Source organism: Mauremys mutica, chromosome 5 (assembly GCF_020497125.1).
Source record: "Mauremys mutica isolate MM-2020 ecotype Southern chromosome 5, ASM2049712v1, whole genome shotgun sequence".
In the NCBI taxonomy this organism is placed as follows: Eukaryota; Metazoa; Chordata; order Testudines; family Geoemydidae; genus Mauremys; species Mauremys mutica.
This window is the reverse complement of record NC_059076.1, coordinates 4,750,699-4,773,166: the sequence shown is the minus strand read 5'-3', so window position 1 is coordinate 4,773,166 and position 22,468 is coordinate 4,750,699. Positions and strand designations below refer to the sequence as shown.

The 22,468-nt window shown below is 47.4% G+C and overlaps 1 protein-coding gene across 2 annotated transcripts in view; it reads left to right on the top strand.

Moving 5' to 3' along the window:
• Positions 1–1,931: 1,931 nt before the first annotated feature.
• The window catches only part of ERI1 (exoribonuclease 1), a 31,792-nt gene continuing 11,255 nt past the window's right edge, over positions 1,932–22,468 (top strand). The window contains exons 1-4 of one of the 2 annotated variants that reach the window (XM_045019083.1): positions 1,932–2,066; positions 7,449–7,624; positions 19,296–19,506; positions 21,760–21,843. In XM_045019083.1, the coding sequence (XP_044875018.1) occupies positions 1,986–2,066; positions 7,449–7,624; positions 19,296–19,506; positions 21,760–21,843 (552 nt within the window). In that variant the 5' untranslated portion in view covers positions 1,932–1,985. Of the gene's footprint in view, positions 2,067–6,082; positions 6,134–7,448; positions 7,625–19,295; positions 19,507–21,759; positions 21,844–22,468 lie in introns of those variants that run through there. The other variant, XM_045019084.1, reaches the window with a different exon arrangement.

The following is a 22,468-nucleotide window of genomic DNA, read 5'->3' as shown; positions in this document are numbered from 1 at the left end:
TTGAGCTACACCGGTCCTGTAGCTGAAGTTGTGTCTCTTAGGGCTTGGCTACACTTACACATTTGCAGCGCTGCAGCAGGGTGTGAAAACACACCCTCTCCAGCACTGCAAATTGCGGCGCTGCAAAGCGCCAGTGTGGTCAAAGCCCCAGCGCTGGGAGCGCGGCTCCCAGCGCTGTCCGTTATTCCCCACAGGGAGGTGGAGTACGGACAGCGCTGGGAGAGCTCTCTCCCAGCGCTGGCGCTTTGACTACACTTAGGGTATGGCTACAATGGCGATTTGCAGCACTGGAAAGCCTCCACCAGCGCTGCAATTAGTAAGTGGCCACACCTGCAAGGCACTTCCAGCGCTGCAACTCCCTGGCTGCAGCGCTGGCCGTACACCTCACTCGGCATGGGGAATAAGGATTCCAGCGCTGGTGCTGCAGCGCTGGTCATCAAGTGTGGCCACACACCAGCGCTGTGATTGGCCTCCAGGGTATAAGGATGTATCCCAGAATGCCTGTTCAGCCACTCTGCTCATCAGGTCAGACTCTACTTCCCTGGCCTCAGGTGACCCGCCCTTTAAATGCCCCAGGAATTTTAAAAATCCCCTTCCTGTTTGCTCAGCCAGGTATGGAATGCAATCAGTGAATCTTTACAGGTGACCATGCCTCCACGTGGCAAACGAGCCCCAGCATGGAGCAATGGCGAGCTGATGGACCTCATCAGTGTTTGGGGGGAGGAATCTGTGCAGGCACAGCTGCGCTCTAGCCGTAAGAATTATGATACCTTTGCCCAGGTATCGAGAGCCATGATGGAAAGGGGCCATGAGCGTGACGCGGTGCAGTGCAGGGTAAAAGTAAAGGAGCTGCGGAGTGCCTATTGCAAAGCATGTGAGGGAAACCGCAGATCCGGCAGTGCCCCCACGACCTGCCGGTTTTACAAGGAGCTGGATGCGATTTATGGGGGTGACCCCTCTGTAAATCCAAGGACCACGATGGACAGTTCAGAGCTGGTAGAGGAGGGAGAGGGGGAGGCAGACAGTGAGGCTACTGTGGTGGGGGAAGACACCCGCTTTAGGCAAATCCAGATCATCATCGGAATCCTCACTGTCACTTTGGAGCTGAAGGAATAGCTCAACTGCCAAACGTGATGTGCTGGCGACAGTCAGCAGCAAATTCCTCAGCAGCTGAGGCTCCATTTCACAGCGTGCTGCACTCACAATGGCAAGAAACGTGGACGGCGAAAGTGTGACTGCTGGGAAGTGAAGCGATGCACCACGGGGCATTGGAACAGGAAGCGGAATGACCCACACACTTCCTTCCCCTTCCCACAATACTCAGCGCCAAAACGGGATGAGGTGCTCTGTGGGATAGCTGCCCACAATGCACCTCTCAGTACAGCGCTGGAAATGCTGCCAATGTGGCCACACTGCAGCGCTGGCCCTGCACAGCTGGACGACCAGCGCTGCAAACGACCAGCGCTGCAACTCGCCAGTGTAGCGCTTTGAAGTGCAAGTGTAGCCAAAGCCTCAGCCTGACACCACCCCCGCAGGGCAGCGCAGGCCGAACACAGCTGCGCTGCCTGGCGGCGGCGGGGGAACGATGCCCCTGGGACAAGCTCCCCCACTGACCCAGCAGCCGCCCGGCCGCCCTACTCCAGGCGAGCCCTGCCCCTGGGCGGCAGCCCCGCGCGCTGGGTGACTAGCGGGGCCGCTTTCCCCGCCACGCGCGGCCCGGCCAGACGCTGCGCCGCCCGCGAGCGGCCGAGGCGCGGTCCCAGCTCGCGGGGCCGCTGAGGCCTGGCTGCGGCAAGTCGCGGGGCAGAGCCTCCGGCGCCCACTGCTCCCCAAGGCCCGCCCCGCCCCGCCCCCTAGGGCCCCTCATCCCCCGCCCGCCCGGGGAGGCGGGGCTGCGTGGCGACGTCACCGCCGGGCTCCCCTGCGTTGCTCCGCCTCTTCCTGGCGCCGAGAGAGGCGGGGCGCGGCGCGGCGGGACGCGGGCGATGGCGGCGCAGAAGGAGAACCGGCCGCAGGGCGCCCCCAATGAGGCGGTGGCGCGCGCGGAGCGGCCCGCCCACACCCCGGTCAGTGCCTGCCCCTCCCCCTCCCCGGGAGAGCAGCCCGCGCGCGGGGAGCCCTAGTGACCGCCTGACCCAACGGTCCTAACCGCCGTCACGTGTGGCTGGCCGCAGCGCAGCTGCCATAGCCCCCGTTCGGTGGGGGCGGGGGCGGGGGTTCTGCGCTCACGCGGTGTGTGCTGTGGGGCTGCCCGCGCGCCTGCCTGCCTGGGACGTCAGGTCTCCTCCCATGATGCACTGCGTGTGTCTGCTCGGGGAAAGGCCGCTGTAGTGCAGTCACAGCGCGGGGGGGGGGAGGTTCTAACCCAGGGGGCTCAGACTCAAATAATCACGAGGGCTACGTGAGGGCTAGTGCATTGGCCCGAGGGCCGCATCACTGACCCCCCCACCCTTGGCCCCGCCTCCACTCTACCCCTTCTATGAGGCCCCGCCCCTTCCCTGCCCCCATTCCAACCCCTTCCCCAAAATCCCCACCCCAACTCCACCCCTCCCTTCTCCCAGGGGGTGCAGGTGGGGTGTGGGATGTGGCAGAGGCTCAGGGCAGGGGGTCGGGGTGCAGCAGGGGCTCGGGGGGCGGGCTCTGGCCTGGCACGCACTGGGGGCAGGGCAGGCTCCCTGCCCCCATGCCGCTCTGGGAAGCAAAACAAACGTGGGGGAAGAGAGGCGCAGGGGCGTGTTGCTGTTGCTTCAGGCACCTCTCCCAGCAGCTCCCATTGGCCGGGAACGGGGAACCGTGGCCAGTGGGAGCTGCTGGGGGTGGTGCCTGAAGTAACATCAACACACGCCCCTGCGCCTCTCTTCCCCCACATTCTTTCTGCTTCCCCGAGCAGCACGGGGGCAGGGCAGGCAGGCATGGTGCCTGCCCTGCCCCCGGTGCACACCGGGCCAGAGCTGCTCTAGGTAAATGCTGGGGGATGGCGGGGGGGGGGCTGTGAAGCACTCGCATGCGGCCCATGTGTTTGAGACCCCTGTTCTCAGGTCAGTGCGTGCGAGGAAAATCATGTATTGTGAAAATTACCATAAAGTACAGTACACACAGTATACACTACAACAGGGGTCCTCAACCTACGGCACATGTGCCAAAGGTGGCACGTGAGCCAATTTTTTTTTAATGACAGGCTGCGGGTCCCGGCCACCGCTGAGCCTGCCTGGGGTTCGGTTCACTAAGCTGGCGGACGGAACACTAGACGACGGTGTCCCGGCTGCCAGGACCACTCAGCCCACTCAGCCTGCTGCCAGCCAGGGTCCCAGCCGGCGGCTCCACTCAGCCTCCTGCTGGTCTGGGGTCCCGGCCGTCGGCCCCATTTAGCCCGCTGACTGGGGTTCCATTCACCAGTTCCTGGCAGTCGGGATCCCATCCGCCAGCCCTGCTCAGCCCGCTGCCAGCCTGGGGTGCCGTTCATCCGGGCCGGCAAGAGGCTGAGTGGAGCCAGTGGCTGAGACCCCAGCTGGCAAGGGGCCAGCAGCTGGAACCACAGTCAGCGGGCTGAACGGGTCGGCAGCTGGGACCCCAGACGGGCAGCGGGCTGAGCAGCTCAGCCCGCTGCCGATCTGGGGTTCCAGCCGCTGGCTCCTGATAGCCGGTGTCCCAGCCGCCTGCCCCACTCAGCCTCCTGCCAGCCTGGGTAAACGGTACCCCAGGCCGTTCACCCAGGCCGGCAGGAGGCTGAGTGGAGCCACTGACTGAGACCCTGGCTGACAGTGGGCTGAGCAGGGCTGGCATCTGGGACCCTGGCTGGGATTCCATCTGCCGGCTCCTGCCAGCTGGGGTCCCCGCGGCCGGCTGAGTGAACGGAACCCCAGGCCAGCAGCGGGCTCAGCGGCAGCCAGGACCCGCAGCCTGTCATTAAAAGAAATTGGCTCACATGCCACCTTTGGCACATGTGCCGTAGGTTGAGGACCCCTGTTCTAGTGTATACTGTGTGCACTGTACTTTGTGGTAATTTTCACCATACGTGATTTTCCTTGTAGATGCTGACCTTAAAACCTAACCCCCGCGTAAGGTGTGACTCCACAGTAGTGGGAAAAAAAAATTGGGGGCACTGCTTTTTGGTGCCCCCAAATCTTGGTGCCCTACATGGCTGCCTAGATCACCTAGTGGTTACACTGGCCCTGAACTAGAATAATTCTTTCTGAGCAAAGATCGTTGATGGGAACCCAGCAAACAGCAACCATGTGTTTGCCAAGGCTCTCCACGTGCCTTTTGGGGTGCTCAGCACTTCCACTCGGCCCTCACCAGTCTTTGCCAGCCCAGCTCTTGGCTTAGAGCAGCTTGTTCTCCTTTGTGGTCAGGACCGGGAGCAGCTGTTTGGAAGGATCCTGGACACTGGCCCCGCTCAGCCCGCTGCCAGCCTGGGGTTCCATTCACCAGGCCGGCAGGAGGCTGAGTGGAGCTGCTGGCTGGGACCCTGACTGGCAGCGGGCTGAGCGGGGCCGGTGGCTGAGACTCTGGCTGGCAGGAGCTGGCAGACGGACCCCCAGACTGGCAGCGGAGTCCCAGCTGCCGGCCCGCTCAGCCCGCTGCCAGCCCGACTCAGCCTGCTTCCGGCTGAGTGAATGGAACCCCAAGCTGGCCGCGGTCTCAGCGGTGGCTGGGACCCACAGCCTGCAATTAAAAAAAAAAAATCGGCTCGCGTGCCACCTTTGGCACACGTGCTGTAGGTTGAGGACCCCTGTTCTATTGTATACTGTGTATACTGTCAGTCAGTGAATGTCATTTTTATAATGTTGTATATTTTTTAAGTGCTATCCATACTGTCCCAGGGCTTTGGGTTGTGAACTGACCTAAGTGAATTCCCCAGCCTATTCCTGAAGTGTCTGTTATCCAAGGAAATGATGGAGTTGGAGTGAAGTGGATGCCTTTGAAAACATGTTCTGTTTTAGACAATGTCTCAATAGGAGAGCACAGCTGCAGGGTGTATGGAGATCCATGCAATTGAGATGAGGCTGATGAACTGTTCTTGGCCAAGTTTGCAGTGATCTTAGCCACTTTTTACTAGAGCAGTAATATTATATGCATGAATGCTAACAGTACAAAATCAGAGAGTTGTCCCAGAGAGTTTTACCTGAAACTCAAGGATAATTTTGAGCATGGTCTGGAATCTGCCCTTTGGGAGATAGCTTTAGAAGATTTGTAATCCAGGACTGCTCCATAAACTCCACTGCTTACACAGTGATGAAAGTGAACTTTTCAAGTTTGTCTTATGCCCAATGATGGGAAATACATGCTCTCCTGAAAGCATATTGCATCTTTTGGGATGAATAATCTCTGATTAATAAGTCAGTGAGATATGGATATACACAACACAAATACCCGGTCTTCTTGGGTGGGCTGACACTACTGCCAGATGCTTGGTGAACGCTTTTGGGGTATGGTGAGTTCAAATGGTAGAATCCATTGCTGTTGGTGTTAGTCTCTTGCACAACGTGATGTATTTCTGATAAACTGGGTGGATTATAATATGGAGGGACACATCCTTCACATCAAAACTCTGCAAAGCGTCAAAGAGAAACGTGATCTGAGATAATGCACCAAGGTGTATACTTCACCTGCAGTGGGAATCAAAACAGTTACATGAATTAAGTGCCAATGGAAGATACTGGCCTTTCTGACAGCTCTGATGACTGATATCCTCTCTAGAATGGCATAGAAAATAGGATGGCAAGCTGACATATTACTCTGTCCATGTGCTTGAGCTGGAAGAACCATCTGTAGAAATGAGAAGTGATGGCAGCTTGTAGATTCTTTCATACTTGGCAATCAGAGAAAACTTCAGAAAAAGTTACAATGCATCATGTGTACAAAAATGCAGAATAGTTTTTTGGGGTGAAATAGCCTTTAGTATAGATGACCACCTAGATAAGGTGAGATGTGGTAGAATGAAATGTGAATTTGCAGCTCCTTTCCTGAACAGAATAACTATAAAGCTTAGTTGTCATATTGACTTTATACACTATTACACATTTGCCAACAAATCTTGGTCAAAATTGGTATAGAAACTCTTATATTTTCCCTTATCCAGCTAAGCCTTTGACAGCTCACGTTTCTAGGAGGAGTGGCACTTTCATTACATGTAAGTGTGACAAATGTCTGCTCCCACTGTCTTTCCCCATTGGTATGTTGTACTAGGGATGGAAATATTGTTTAAAAAGTTAACTGTTTAAACGATTAAAATTATATTTAACTGGTTAATCGATTAAAGGGAGAGGGGCTGGGGCCAATCCTGCCGGCCTGGGGCTGGGGGTTAATGGTTAGGGTGGATTAACAGTAAGACTAATGCTTACTGTTTAACGTTTAATATTTTACATCCCTGTATCATACCAAAAACAATTTTAAATCCCAGGGCTTGGCTACACTGGAGAGTTGCAGCGCTGGTGGTGGCTTTACAGCGCTGCAACTCACTCACCGTCCACACTTGCAAGGCACATACAGCGCTGTATCTCCCTGGCTACAGCGCTGGCTGTACTCCACTTCAGCCTGGGGAATAACGACTGCAGAGCTGGTGCTGCAATGCTGGGGTGCCAGTGTAAACAGTGATTAATCTTACTACGCTGTAACTGACCTCCAGAATTTTCCCATAATGCTTTTAACTAAAGAACTCTCTTTGTTTTGTTATGATGCCTCTCTTTGTTTTGTTGTGAACTCGGGGCTCCTGGAGCTGCTTATCTAAAAAACAAACACAGCTCCTGTTTGCTGTGAATGAGGCAGGCAGGGGGATGAATGTCCACAGCTAGTGTTTGCTTGAGGAGAGAAACAGCGGGGGCGGGGAGTCCGTCAGAGCAGCTGCTTATTTGGTCTGAAGGCTGTTTGCTTTTAAGAGTGTGGAGGAAGTGGTAGGAATTTGCAAGGCAGGCAGCTGACACAGTGTCGGCTCCAAAAATCCACTCTCTCTCTCTCTCCCCCACACTCCCTGTCACACTCCACCCCACCCCCCTCTTTTGAAAAGCACGTTGCAGCCACTTGAACGCTGGGATAGCTGCCCATAATGCACCACTCCCAACACCGCTGCAAATGCTGCAAATGTGGCCACACTGCAGCGCTGGTAGCTGTCAGTGTGGCCGCACTCCAGCGCTTTCCCTACACAGCTGTACGAAGACAGCTTTAACTCCCAGCGCTGCACACCTGCAAGTGTAGCCAAACCCCCAGTCTCTTCTTTTTTCTATAATCTATATATTGTAAAGATATATGATGGGAAGGAGACAGAATGGCCTTTCAAAACTGATAGTTGGCATATTGATGTTTTTTTAGCTATATAAACCAATACATACTATGCGTGAGGAAAATTGCATGATGCTACATTGAGTTTTGGTGATGGAGGTATGTGTCAGTTGTGATTACTTAACTTCCATTTTAGCTTTTTTAAACTAATTGCAGACTTTTTCTTCTAGGGCAAGCAGCGTTGTAGACTTGATGGCGAAGAAAATAATGGACAACATTGCACTTCCAGTTCAAGTGATTACAGTGACCCAGTTTACAAAGAAATTGCTGTGACCAATGGTTACATTAATAGAATGAGTAGAGATGAGCTCAGAGCTAAGCTTGCAGAATTCAAACTCGAAACCAGGTAAGATTTAGTTATAAGCCTGTTAATTATTTCTGAGGACCACCAAGGCTGTTATTTGATTGCCTTTAAAGTTGCTGTAGTAAAGTAGAGGAAGTCTTCAGTAATCTGAATATTAATTTAAAAAATATTTATCTTAAGGTATTCCATAATCCCATCTCCATAGTATCTAAGTGATAAATTTAGCCTCTATTATCAGACAGCATTTTAAAAAAAATAAGACTCTTGGTGAGACCTACACATAGTTGTGTATAGCACAATTTGCCTAGTAACCCTTGTTTCCATAACACTGCTGTCCTAATCAGTGATGTTTATTCATAAACTATGTAGAAAGATCATGTAAATTATAAGGTTCTTAAGAAATGTTTTCTGTTATCTTTTCAAAGAAAAAGAACTGTAGAAATTTTAAGGGTTCTGAAATAGTCTTTCAAAACATTCAGTGTTTAGAAAACTAAGTTAAAATGTACTTATTATTTATATTGTAATATTACCTAGGGATCCCATCCATAAGAAGGCCCCATTGTACTAGGCATTGAACAAACACAGAGTAAGAAACAGCCCCTGCCATGAAGAGATTATAATCTAAATAGAGAAGATAAAGTGTTGCAGGGAGGCTATATAACATACAATCAAGTGAACAATGTGATGTTTTGCTGGCATCCTGTTGGTTCTGTGCTGTGTGTAGGGGGCGTGGGATGTTTGGTTTTTTGTTTTGTTTTGATTTTTTTAAGTGAGGCTTTGATGGAAGGGAATTAGCTAAACAGAGAGTGAAAAGGACAGGTGATAGGGGAACACAGAAGACAGGTGGAGTGAGGCTGAAGAGAAAGAAAGTTTAGACTAAAAAGTGAAAAAAGCAACCAGACTGAAAAAATCATTACTGTCCAAAAGCCCCAGCTGCTTCTGCTTTTCTCTGCTGTTGTTGGCTGTTTCTCAGTGGCCCTCCCTCAACAGTTTTTGTTCCCCAGTCTTATATGGTTAGGGCCCATGGGCCTTGGAATGAGGAGGTCTCCCTACACAGTTCAGGGTCCAGGAATACTGGCAGGGAGAACACCAACTGGGGCTTGGTTCCCCTACCTCTTTCTCCCTAATGGTGCGCCCACTTGCTTCTGCTGCTGCCAACAGATATTGTCTGGATACTATCTTTTAAATTGCACTCCATCAAGAGGATCTTTTAAGCTCTTAAAAAGTACAAAACATAAAGTATACTTAATTTGGAAGGCAGAGAAACTGAAAAATGTTAATGATGGTGTTACCTAGGTTCCCCTAAAAACCAACCCAGGGTCACACTTGTATTAGTTTTAGTACAATGCCGCTGTTAGGTCAGATAGAAAAGAGATGGCGCTTATTCATACACGCATACATTCACTGCATTCATACCCTCATGCACCCACACACTTACACAGGCAGAGAGTTACCGGAGACAGCATGGAGGCCGAGAAGCTGAAGCATGGTAGATCTGGTGGGTCTGTCTGCGGTCACGAATCCAGGCTGCTGAGGGGGTCAAGAAGCAGGGGCTTGTGTGCATGCCTTCTTCCTCTTATTTTTGGAACTGGGCGGCTCCTGTCACGTACACTGAGTTTCCTTTCTGTGTCCGTCACCAAGAAGCATTCCCAGACCAGTTCCTTTCATGCATACCAGGTTCTTCTTTTCTTTTCAGCACTTCATGACTGCCTTCTCAGGGCAGATTATATCAGACACACCTGGCTCCTGTCTCCGGGCTCCTCTCTCCTTGCAGGTTTCAGAGTAGCAGCCGTGTTAGTCTGTATCCGCAAAAAGAACAGGAGTACTTGTGGCACCTTAAAGACTAACAAATTATTTTAGCATGAGCTTTCGTGAGCTGCAGCTCACTTCTTCGGATGCATAGAATGGAACACACAGACAGGGGATATTTATACATACAGAGAACATGAAAAGGTGGAAGTATGCATACCATCAGGCAGAGTCTAATCAATTGAGATGAGCTATCGTTAGCAGGAGGAAAAAAAACTTTTTGAAGTGATAATTAAGATGGCCCATAGAAGGTGTGAGGAGAACTTAACATAGGGAAATAGATTCAATTGGTGTAATGACCCAACCATTCCCAGTCTTTGTTTAGGCCACAGTTAATAGTATCTAGTCTGCATATTAATTCAAGTTCAGCAGTTTCTCTTTGGAGTCTGTTTTTGAAGTTTTTTTGTTGCAAAATTGCCACCTTCAAGTCTGTCACTGAGTGGTTAGAGAGGTTGCAGTTCCTCTCCGCCCAGTCCCACATACACTCCCTTGTTCACACTCCCTTGCTCACACTCCCTCTGAGGGATGGGATATTACAAAGCTTGGAAGTTCATACAAGTGGCAACCTGAAAAGGCCACAGAGCTTGCAAAGATTACAAAACTTAAAAGGCTATGCTAACAATAACTGAAGTTACAAAGTCTGCAAAAAGGTTGCAGAACTTAATAATACAAGTTACAGATCTTACAATTGCATTTGAGCGGAGGCTTTACCTAACAGGTCGTGCAGGGGAAGGAGTGGCACTATATGTGAAAGAAAGTGTAGATTCAAATGAAGTAAAAATCGTAAGCAATCCACATGTTCCATAGAGTCTCTATGGACAGAAATTTCATGCTCTAGTAAAAATATAACATTAGGGATCTATTATCGACCACCTGACCAGGACAGTAATAGTGATGATGAAATGCTAAGGGAAATTAGAGAGGCTATCAAAATTAAGAACCCAATAATAGTGGGGGATTTCAATTATCCCCATATTGACTGGGAACATTTCACTTCAGGAAGAAATGCAGAGATAAAATTTCTCGATACTTTAAATGACTGCTTCGTAGAGCAGCTGGTACGGGAACCCACAAGGGGAGAGGCAACTCTAGATTTAATCCTGAGTGGAGCGCAGGAGCTGGTCCAAGAGGTAACTATAGCAGGACCGCTTGGAAATAGTGACCATAATACAATAGCATTCAACATCCCTGTGGTGGGAAGAACACCTCAACTGCCCAACACTGTGGCATTTAATTTCAAAAGGGGGAACTATACAAAAATGAGGGGGTTAGTTAGACAAAAGTTAAAAGGTACAGTGACTAAAGTGAAATCCCTGCAAGTTGCATGGGCCCTTTTTAAAGACACCATAATAGAGGCCCAACTTCAATGTATACCCCAAATTAAGAAAAACAGTAAAAGAACTAAAAAAGAGCCACCGTGGCTTAACAACCATGTAAAAGAAGCAGTGAGAGATAAAAAGACTTCCTTCAAAAAGTGGAAGTCAAATCCTAGTGAGGCAAATAGAAAGGAGCACAAACACTGCCAACTTAAGTGCAAGAGTGTAATAAGAAAAGCCAAAGAGGAGTTTGAAGAATGGCTAGCCAAAAACTCCAAAGGTAATAACAAAATGTTTTTTAAGTACATCAGAAGCAGGAAGCCTGCTAAACAACCAGTGGGGCCCCTTGATGATCAAAATACAAAAGGAGCGCTTAAAGACGATAAAGTCATTGCGGAGAAACTAAATGGATTCTTCGCTTCAGTCTTCACGGCTGAGGATGTTAGGGAGATTCCCAAACCTGAGCTGGCTTTTGTAGGTGACAAATCTGAGGAACTGTCACAGATTGAAGTGTCACTAGAGGAGGTTTTGGAATTAATTGATAAACTCAACATTAACAAGTCACCGGGACCAGATGGCATTCACCCAAGAGTTCTGAAGGAACTCAAATGTGAAGTTGCGGAACTATTAACTAAGGTTTGTAACCTGTCCTTTAAATCGGCTTCGGTACCCAATGACTGGAAGTTAGCTAATGTAACGCCAATATTTAAAAAGGGCTCTAGGGGTGATCCCGGCAATTACAGACCGGTAAGTCTAACGTCGGTACCGGGCAAATTAGTTGAAACAATAGTAAAGAATAAAATTGTCAGACACATAGATAAACATAAACTCTTGAGTAATAGTCAACATGGTTTCTGTAAAGGGAAATCGTGTCTTACTAATCTATTAGAATTCTTTGAAGGGGTCAACAAACATGTGGACAAGGGGGATCCGGTGGACATAGTGTACTTGGATTTCCAGAAAGCCTTTGACAAGGTCCCTCACCAAAGGCTCTTACGTAAATTAAGCTGTCATGGGATAAAAGGGAAGGTCCTTTCATGGATTGAGAACTGGTTAAAGGACAGGGAACAAAGGGTAGGAATTAATGGTAAGTTCTCAGAATGGAGAGGGGTAACTAGTGGTGTTCCCCAAGGGTCAGTCCTCGGACCAATCCTATTCAATTTATTCATAAATGATCTGGAGAAAGGGGTAAACAGTGAGGTGGCCAAGTTTGCAGATGATACTAAACTTCTCAAGATAGTTAAGACCAAAGCAGATTGTGAAGAACTTCAGAAAGATCTCACAAAACTAAGTGATTGGGCAACAAAATGGCAAATGAAATTTAATGTGGATAAATGTAAAGTAATGCACATTGGAAAAAATAACCCCAACTATACATACAACATGATGGGGGCTAACTTAGCTACAACGAATCAGGAAAAAGATCTTGGCGTCGTCGTGGATAGTTCTCTGAAGATGTCCACGCAGTGTGCAGAGGCGATCAAAAAAGCAAATAGGATGTTAGGAATCATTAAAAAGGGGCTAGAGAATAAGACTGAGAATATATTATTGCCCTTATATAAATCCATGGTACGCCCACATCTCGAATACTGTGTACAGATGTGGTCTCCTCACCTCAAAAAAGATATTCTAGCACTAGAAAAGGTTCAGAAAAGGGCAACTAAAATGATTAGGGGTTTAGAGAGGGTCCCATACGAGGAAAGATTAAAGAGGCTAGGACTCTTCATCTTGGAAAAGAGAAGACTAAGGGGGGACATGATAGAGGTATATAAAATCATGAGTGATGTTGAGAAAGTGGATAAGGAAAAGTTATTTACTTATTCCCATAATACAAGAACTAGGGGTCACCAAATGAAATTAATAGGCAGCAGGTTTAAAACAAATAAAAGGAAGTTTTTCTTCACGCAGCACACAGTCAACTTGTGGAACGCCTTACCTGAGGAGGTTGTGAAGGCTAGGACTATAACAATGTTTAAAAGGGGACTGGATAAATTCATGGTGGCTAAGTCCATAAATGGCTATTAGCCAGGATGGGTAAGAATGGTGTCCCTAGCCTCTGTTCGTCAGAGGATGGAGATGGATGGCAGGAGAGAGATCACTTGATCATTGCCTGTTAGATTCACTCCCTCTGGGGCACCTGGCATTGGCCACTGTCGGTAGACAGATACTGGGCTAGATGGACCTTTGGTCTGACCCGGTACGGCCTCTCTTATGTTCTTATGTTCTAACAGATGGTATTATTACATTTATTGCATTTCTGTTTTAAAGATCACTTGTAAAGGAACATTTTTTAATTGATTTTTTTTCTTACTTTATGATAAAGGGTTGAAAGGGGAGGGAGGTGTTGTCTTATATACTTAGACTGAGGTTGAGATGGAAATAGGAAACAGACTTGTTGAAAGTCTCTGGGTAAGGATAAAAGGGGTAAAAAGACAAGGGAGTTGTCGTGATAGGGATCTACTACAGACCACCTAACCACCTACGACACTTGTTTTGCCCTTACCAGGGAAGCCAGCAGGGAGAACAGCACATATCACATGCTGAGCCTCAGCCAATCACTGATTTTACTGTTCAAACTTTCTGCACTACATGCATCCGACGTAGTGGGTATTCACCCACGAAAGCTCATGCTCCAATACGTTTATTAGTCTATAAGGTGCCACAGAACTCTTTGCTGCTTTTACAGATCCAGACTAACACGGCGACCCCTCTGATACTTGAAGCTTTCTGATTGGCTCCTGGCCCCAGGCTCAGCCAATCAAAAACAAGTGGCAATCCTACCTGGCAATAAACTACCATGGCCGTGGAAGCCAATCACATAAGAGACTGCAAGAGACCCCCTTCCAGCTCCATTAATTATAACAGGACCACAAAGTTATTTACAAGCAACTCGGTAAAAAGCAAGCCCAATTCTGCGTAGTATGCTGCTGGCATTCTGAGCATGCCTGTCTGGCTGTCTGCCCAGCCTGTCTCCCAACATTGAACGCATTGCATCTGTGAATAGGGGCATATCCAACACAGAAAGCTGCTGCAGAGAAATGTACAAGAAGAACTGGAGAACATCTGTTGGAGTTCGGGAGGAGGTGCGGGCTCTTGGCTGGGGCCGAGGGGTTCACAGTGTGGGAGGGGGCTCTGGGCTGAGCCTGGGGCAGGGGGTTGGGGTGCAGGAGGGGGTGAGGGGTGCAAGCTCTAGGAGGGAGTTTGGGTGCAGGAAGGTGCTCCGGGCTGGGGCACAGTATTGGGGTCTAGGAGGGGGTTTGGGGTGCTGGCTCTGGGAGGGGGCTCAGGGCTGGGGCTTGGGGTCCAGGAGGGGGTTCGGGGTGCTGGCTCTGGGAGGGGGCTCAGGGCTGGGGCTTGGGGTTTAAGAGGGGGTTTAGGATGCACGAGGGGGTTTGGGATGCTGGCTCTGGGAGGGGCTTGGGGGTGCAGGAGGGGGTTTGGCGTGAAGAAAGGGGTATGAGCTGCTGGCTCCGGGAGAAGGCTGAGGGATGGAGACTGGGGTGTGGCCTCCTACCGGGCAGCACTTGCCTCTGGCAGCTCCTGGTCGGCGGCGGGCACATTGAGGCCAAGGCAGACTCCCTGCCTACCCTGGCCCCACACCACTCCCGGAAGGAGTCAAAAAGCCCCGATGGGGGGGGCGGGGGAGGGGCATGTGGCTCCATGCGCTGCCCCTCTCTGCAAGCACTGCCCCCGCAGCTCTCGCAGCCAGTGGGAGCTGCGGGGGCGGTGCTTGCAGGCAGTAGCAGGCTACTTTTGGGAGCAGCATGGGGCCGGGGTAGGCAGGGAGTCTGCCTTAGCAGCAGCCACACTACACCGCCGGAGATCGCAGTCAGCTGGGAGATCCTCTAGGACGGGTCGGCAACGTTTCAGAAGTGGCGTGCCAAGTCTTCATTTATTCACTCTGATTTAAGGTTTTGTGTGCCAGTCATACATTTTAATGTTTTTAGAAGGTCTCTTTCTATAAGTCTATAATATATAACTAAACTATTGTTGTGTTTAAAGTAAATAAGGTTTTTTAAATGTTTAAGAAGCTTCATTTAAAATTAAATTAAAATGCAGAGCCCCCTGGACCAGTGGCTAGGTCCTGGGCATTGTGAGTTCCACTGAAAGTTAGCTCACGTGCTGCCTTCAGCATGCATGCCATAGGTTACCTACCCCTGCTCTAGGATTTACCAGTCAATCGCGATCGACAGGTTGGCGATCATGGGTTTAGATCGACCCCCCAAGACAAGCAACACAAAAGGCTCGACCTTTTCGGATGAAAAATTTACTCCTTGGTGATGCTACAATTCAGAGTTGCCAGCTATTCTGCTTTATTAGCTAAATATGGTTATGATAATTATGGTGAGCTCTTTCACTGAGGAGCTTCCAGACGAGATACAAACACATTTCAAGGCTATTCTAAATGAGGGCCAGCTCGTTGCTTGAACAGCCCTCCAAGTGTCCTTGGACGTAGCGGACATGACAGCTATGACCATGGCCACAGCCGTGGTTATGCAGCGAGCATCCTGGTTACAATCCTACCTGAAGAACTCCAAACCAAAGCCGAGGACCTACTTTTTGACCGAGAGAAACTATTTTCAACCAAGACAGATGAGGTGCTCCACTCAGTGAAAGATTCTAGAGCCACTCTTCGCACTTTGAGGATCTACACTCCACCTGCTAAGAGAAGATGATACCAGCCGTATCAGAGGAACAGAGATTCCTCATCCAACCGACAGCAACAGAGGCAATACGAGAACCAAAGATAACATTTGCAGCAACGGAGAGCACCTCAATCTCAACCGCTGCACTCAAAGAACAATTTTGAAGTTTAGTTGAGGATCTGAACAATCCCCTTCACCCAACCTGTCCCCATGCTTTGGTTATGGATGTTAGAGATTGTACGATCGGACTATACCAACCCTTTTACCTCCTGCCCACCTACCCTACCCCCATCCCTGTCCCTCTTCAGGGACCCTTCTTACAAGCACCTGTTATGATAAGAAGTCGATCATCTTCTACTACTAGGTGCCATAGTACGGGTGCCTACGCAAACAGGGGGAAGGAGTTTTACTCCCACTACTTCTTGACCCAGAAGAAGAATGGGGGATGGAGACCTATCTTGGACCTCAGGAAGCTCAACAAGTTTGTACAAACTCAAAAGTTCAAGATAGTCATACTGGGTATGATACATCCAGCACTGCAAAAGGAGGATTGGTTTTCAGCCCTCGACCTCCAAGATGCTTATTTTCAAATTCTATACACCTCTCTCACAGAGAATACCTGCGGTTCACAGTACGACAAGAACACTTCCAGTACAGAGTACTACCATTCAGCCTATCCATTGCACCAAGAGTTTTTTGCAAAACCTTAGTGGTAGTAGTAGCACATCTATGCAAACAAAGGATATTGATCTTCCCATACCTGGACGATTGCCTTGTCAAAGGCCCAACTCAGCAAAGAACTGGACACAGTCCAGACAATGATCTAGGGCTACAGATAAATAAAAGAAAATCTATCCTAATCCTGTTCAACAACTGGACTTCATTGGGGCACATCTCAATGCCATAGAGGCCAAAGCATCCCTATCACAGAACAGATTCACAACACTGACAAACCTTATCTCAGAGGTCAGAGTCAGCCCCCAAATACTGGCCCGTATAGGTCTGCAACTGCTAGGACACATGACAGCCACAGCGTTTGTGGTACAACACGCAAGACTACTACATATGCATTGCCTACAGGGCTGGTTGAGCTCGGTATATATACCCAGCAAGCACAGCCTACACAAATGATTTACAGTACCACCCTCGGTCTTGGACTGTCTACACTGGTGGACAAGACCAGAAAATGTATGCATGGGCATCCCATTCCAACAAGAACCCCCTAAAACAGTCATCACGACAGACGCCTCGCTGATAGGCTGGGGCGCCCACATGCATCAGCACACGGTTCAAGGCAAATGGTCTCCTGCGGAGGCCCACTTACACATCAACCTACTAGAGTTACGCATGGTACTCAATGCCTCTGAGATTTCCTACCACACATAAGTAACGAATCAATTTGCATAATAACCGACAACATTGTCTGCATGGTTTACATCAATCTCCATGGGGAGGGGAGGCTCAATGCACCAAAGCCATGAAACTGTGGAACTGGTGCATACGCCACAACATAAACATTTGGGCCCCCTACCTTTCTGGCTGTCAGAACTCAACGGTGGACACGCTAGGCAGATACTTCTCTTGAGACCACGAATGGGAAGTGAACGAGGGAGTCCTGCAGTCTATTTTCCACTGTTGGGGCTCTCCCCTCATCGACTTATTTGCATTCCCAACAAACTACAAATGCCCAATGTTCTGCTTGAGAGTGGGGATGGGACCACGATCACTGGGGGGGCACCTCCCTCATCACATGGGGGACATCTCATGTACGTGTTCCCACGGATCCCCTTGATATCTGGAGTAATACACAAGATATGAATAGACACGGTCATCCTGAGAGTCCTGATGTGACCCAGACAAGCCTGGTACCCTTTCTGATGCGCATGGCGATATGCGCTCCTTGAGCTCTCCTTCACTATCTGGACCTGTTGTCCGAGAACAACGATCGCACTCTTCACCTAAATCCGGATAAATTCCACCTACAAGTGTGGCTCCTGCATGGTTCCATCATGGCAATCTAATCTGTTCAAAACAAGACTAAACTGCGGGAAATTGACATGCATAATACTTAATTTAAGAAGTGGAAAAGATTCTCCTCATGGTGTCAAGAGAAATCATTGATGGCCTCCACAGCACCACTACCGATAGTGCTGGAATACCTATTGGAGTTAAAATGCTCGGGTTTAGCAACAAGCTCGATCAAAGTACATCTTGCAGACGTTGCAGCATTCCATCATGATATCAAAGTGACCTTGATCTTCGCACACTCTATTACTAAACAATCCCACACAGGCTTCCGGAACATTTACTCAGAGGTTCGCCAACCTACTCCGGCCTGGGATCTCAATCTGGTATTGAAATGCCTCACTAGACCACCATTTGAACCCTTAGCCATCTGTTCCCTACTGCATTTGTCCATGAAAGTGGCATTTCTGGTCGTCATTACTTCCGCCAGATGGGTGAATGAGATAGGGGCCCTCATGGCCGATCCTCCCTACACAGTATTCTTCAAAGACAAGGTCACACTATGACCACACCCAGCATTTCTGCCGAAGATAGCATCATCATTTCATATAAACCAACCAATTCATCTTCCCACATTCCATCCAAAACCACATGGGACTCCCAACAGAAACCGTCTTGCATACATTTAGACGTTAGATGTGCATTAGCTTTCTATTTGAAAAGGACTGAGCCTTTCCGAAAGTCCCCAAGACTTTTCATGTCTACTACTGAGCGTTAGAAAGGATGCACAGTATCCATTCAGTGATTATCTAAATGGATCTTCACATGCATTCAACAATGCTATCGAATTCAGAACACGGACCCTCCTACACACATCAGAGCTTATTCCACATGCTCATTATCGACCTCAATAGCATTCCTAAACAATGCACCTATAATTGAAATTTGTAGAGCATCCACTTGGGCCTCCGTCCACACATTCACTGATCAGTATGCAGTCACTCAAGGCTCTGGATCCGATGCCATGGTTGGTCTAACCGTACTTACCTCTACAACACAAATGAACCTGAAGTCCCTTCCGCCCTCTGAGGGGCACTGCTCTTCAGTCACCTGAAGTGGAGCACCCATATGGACAGAACTCAAAGAAGAAAAGGTTACTCACCTTATACAGTAACTGAGGTTCTTCAAGATGTGTCCCCCTTGGGTGCTCCACTACCCATCTCCTTCCGTCTACTTCGGAGTTTGCAGTAAGGACTCCACGATAGAGAAGGAACTGGAGGGATCGAGTCATGCGTGTGCTAGATGCGGCATCAATGGCACCGTGAGATACTGGTGGCACACGTGACCCGCGCGGACACTGCTACCGTAAATCTCTGATTGGTTCTGGGACGCACCAACATCTGAAGTGGAGCACCCACAGGGGGACACATCTTGAACTTCAACCATTCCATCATGTTGACTGTGATAACACAATCTGATATGGCTGACTTTTTACCCTAAGTTGATTGTAATCACGGCCAAATGCCTTAATTGTACAGTTCATTTCTGCTCAAAGCAGTTTTTCCTTATATCTAGGAATCATTCATCTACCTCTTGATTTGTAACATGGCAGTTCTCAGCTAGCAACTCCCTGTACAATGGTTTTAAAAATAATTTTATTAAAAAATAAAATCTCTCTCCAGTTTTTAACCTTCTGCCATTGTAATCATTATCCAAATTGCCACTGACTTCAAGGGTGCAGGATCACAGCATTAAGGTTTTTCAGAATACTGAAAAGTAAATTGTTCTACTTTAGGATCATTTAGCTGTTTTGAAGATAAAACTAGATTGCATAGTGACTTTGTGCATCATTTATGACTCTGTTTTGAATAAGCTGAAGCAGTAGATTTGGCTTCATTTCTGGATTGATGAAGCAGTTAATATGAACAGAATTTAATTGGAATATGAGTTCTAATATTGTGTCTCACTCCTATACAGGGGAGTGAAAGATGTACTGAAAAAGAGGTTGAAGAACTACTATAAGAAGCAGAAGCTGATGCAGAAGGAGCCCACCAATGGAGACAGTTACTATGATTACATCTGTGTTATTGACTTTGAAGCAACCTGTGAAGAGGACAATCAGTCTGAATTTACACATGAAATAATTGAATTTCCTATTGTTTTATTAAATACTCATACCCTAGAAATAGTAAGTGACCTACTTGCTTTGCCTCTTGTGCTCTTTGCTTCAAAAAGTAGGGACTGATCAGTTTTTAAATAGCTACAGAACTTGGAGTTTAAAGGGACACAGCTAACATACAGCCAGGAATGATACTTGCTTCTGCATTTATTTATTTATTTATTTTTAAAGACCAGATTTGAAGTTGACCATGTCCCTTAAACAATTATACTTTGCATTTTTATATCTGGGTAATATACTCACTCCTGGGTTCTTCTGCCTTTGTTTGGTTTCCCATTTTTTAAATGTCTGTTTTTCTCCAAGATCCACAGAAACAGGAGAAATAGTGCTCTCAAATGCATAAAATATTGTTTTCCCTTAATCTTTTTTTTCCCCAATTATGGTAATCTTAGAGCTAATCTATATTAGAAAACTTGCACTATTGTAATTGTCAATTTAATATCAATCTAGTTGCACCAGTGCACATTTTCTAAAATGGACAAGGTCTTAATTGTATGTTGTAAATAATCAGGTAGAAATGTGACTTAAGTAGATGTTGCTGTATACCTCTGTCCAGTTCAACCAACAGTCATTTAGAGTAGTGTCCTCAAAATCTTCCCTATGTTGATAACATCCCTTAAGATCCTCTCCATCTTCAGAGAGACAAAACTAGAATAATACCTGGTGGTATATATGGTGGTCTAGATCCTCAGAGTGATGTTCACTTGGCTACCTGATAGGGTTGTTTGTGGTTTAGTTAATAGTTCCTCATCTATAAAATGGTGATACTTAAAACAGATTAAGGGACTTGGTGAAGGCCTCACTGCCAGTCAGAACTAGGTTTAGGAGCCAGGAGTTCTTGGCTTCCAGCCCTGAGCTCAGTTCATTACACCAACTCCAGGATAAGGCAGCATGTTCCTAAACATGGAGTTTTCTCCACTTTGGCTTTCTTATTGTGCTGGTCAGAGATTAATCAGTAGTGTTATGTCTTCACTGCAGAGTTAACTCAGATAATCAGCACCCAGATTAGCTTAGCCTGAGTACGAGCAGCAACACTGCAAAGCCACACCTTCATTCAAAGTTGTACCTTCATTAGTGCTGCACTAACTGGGGTCCCATTTTTCTTTATGCTGTAGTAAGTTGAGATGCTCTGATTCTTTCCCAGTGAATTGTGGGAGAACTTTTTTCCTTCTGGGCACACAAGTGGAATTTGGGGAAGGCATTGGAGTATTAACTGCATTTTAGTGATTTAGCCTGCATTCTCACTGCAAAGTGGGTGGGTTACGAGCCCAAGTGAAAGCCTCACTCCATCTTTAGCATGTCGAGCCAACCAGTTCAGGTTGAAAACACTATTAATCTTGGGTCAGAGGTCTTTGTGTGTGGATGGAAGCTGGATGAGGAGCAACACCTGAATAAGAGCCTCAGGTTCACTCTGCAGTGAAGGCAAATGTTTGTTACCCTGTTGGGACCTCAGTGCATAATCTCTAAAGCCTGGTCTACACTTAAAACCATTGCTGCTATAGCTACGTTGGTTACAGGTATGATTTTATTTATTTAACAACATAGCTACCAATAAAACTCTAATACATATTCAATTATACTAGTATGAGCTCTCTTATGCTGAGAGAATTGTATCCACACTAGAGAGTATTTTGGTATAGCTAACTGGTATAACTACACCAGCAAAACTGTCTAGGCTTGGTAAGGTCTACTTCATATGGCCCTACAGAACTTAATCGTAGCTAAAGATTAACTCTTGGGCTTCCCATTTGATGGAGTGCAAAAGAGAGAGGATCATTCAGTTAGCAACATGATGAAACCCAGCATATATGTGCACCTCAGATGATAGATATCTCAGGAAGCTTTAGGAACAGAGGTCATCCAACAATCAAATCATATTACATCAGAGTGCAACCCGTGGCTTCCCTGTAACTTCAGTTGATGAGGGAAAAAAGCAATTCCAGTCATCTATCAAAGATGACACATGGAAGCAAATATATTTATGTGGATTTTATTTTTGGTAAATGCTTTTTACCTTGGAATTGTATATCACAAAATTTTGTAGTCATTTATTAATTACATTATTGCAGTCCCATTTATTTGGTAAACTTCAAATGATGGACACTGGCTAATAAAGAGGGCTCAAATATGAACATTATCTGGCTGTTTGATAGTTAACCATTCTTTTCAAACACAAGGCTAAAATCCTATGAAACCTGACTTGTGATTGTATGTGTCGCCATGGCACTGTAAAATATTTGACTTTTTTATCCCCTCTTGTAGGAGGATACCTTTCAACAGTATGTGAAACCAGAGATTAATCCCCAGCTTTCAAACTTCTGCATCAATCTGACAGGAATCACTCAGGTAACATCTTCCATATCTGTGAGTCCAGACACAAGTTTGAATGAAAAGGTTACGTTTTGTCAAGGTTTTTAGATTTAAGTTTCAATGTATGGTTTTAGGGCTTACTTTCCTGATTTTTTTCCTCCCTTCTCCTTCTCACCACTTAATTTGTTTCTGAATCAATCCTTCAAGCAGCAAAGTTGAGAGCTCAGAGGAGAAGCACAGATTTATTCCAAGTCCAAATATATGCAAACCTGTGCAGATAGCCCAAGGATTACATGACTGTTAAGAATTAAATCTTTGCTCTTTTTGCTTGAAGATGGGTTTTTAAAGGAGTTATATTTAGGGGAATTGGAAATGGAGATTTACAAGAATAATACATCTTTTAAAGTAAGTACAGTTTAAGGCCTAAAATCCTTGAAGTCCTTATTAGTTTTCTTAGGCCTTGTCTACACTGCCACTGTACAGCGCTGAAACTTTCTTGCTCAGTGGTGTGAAAAAACACCCCCCCGAGCGATGCAAGTTTCAGCACTGTAAAGTGGCAGTGTAGATAGTGCACCAGATATTCCCCTTGTGGGGGTGAGTTTTTTTTACAGTGCTGGGAGAGCTCTGTCACAGCGCTGCTGCCATGACTAAACAGCCACGT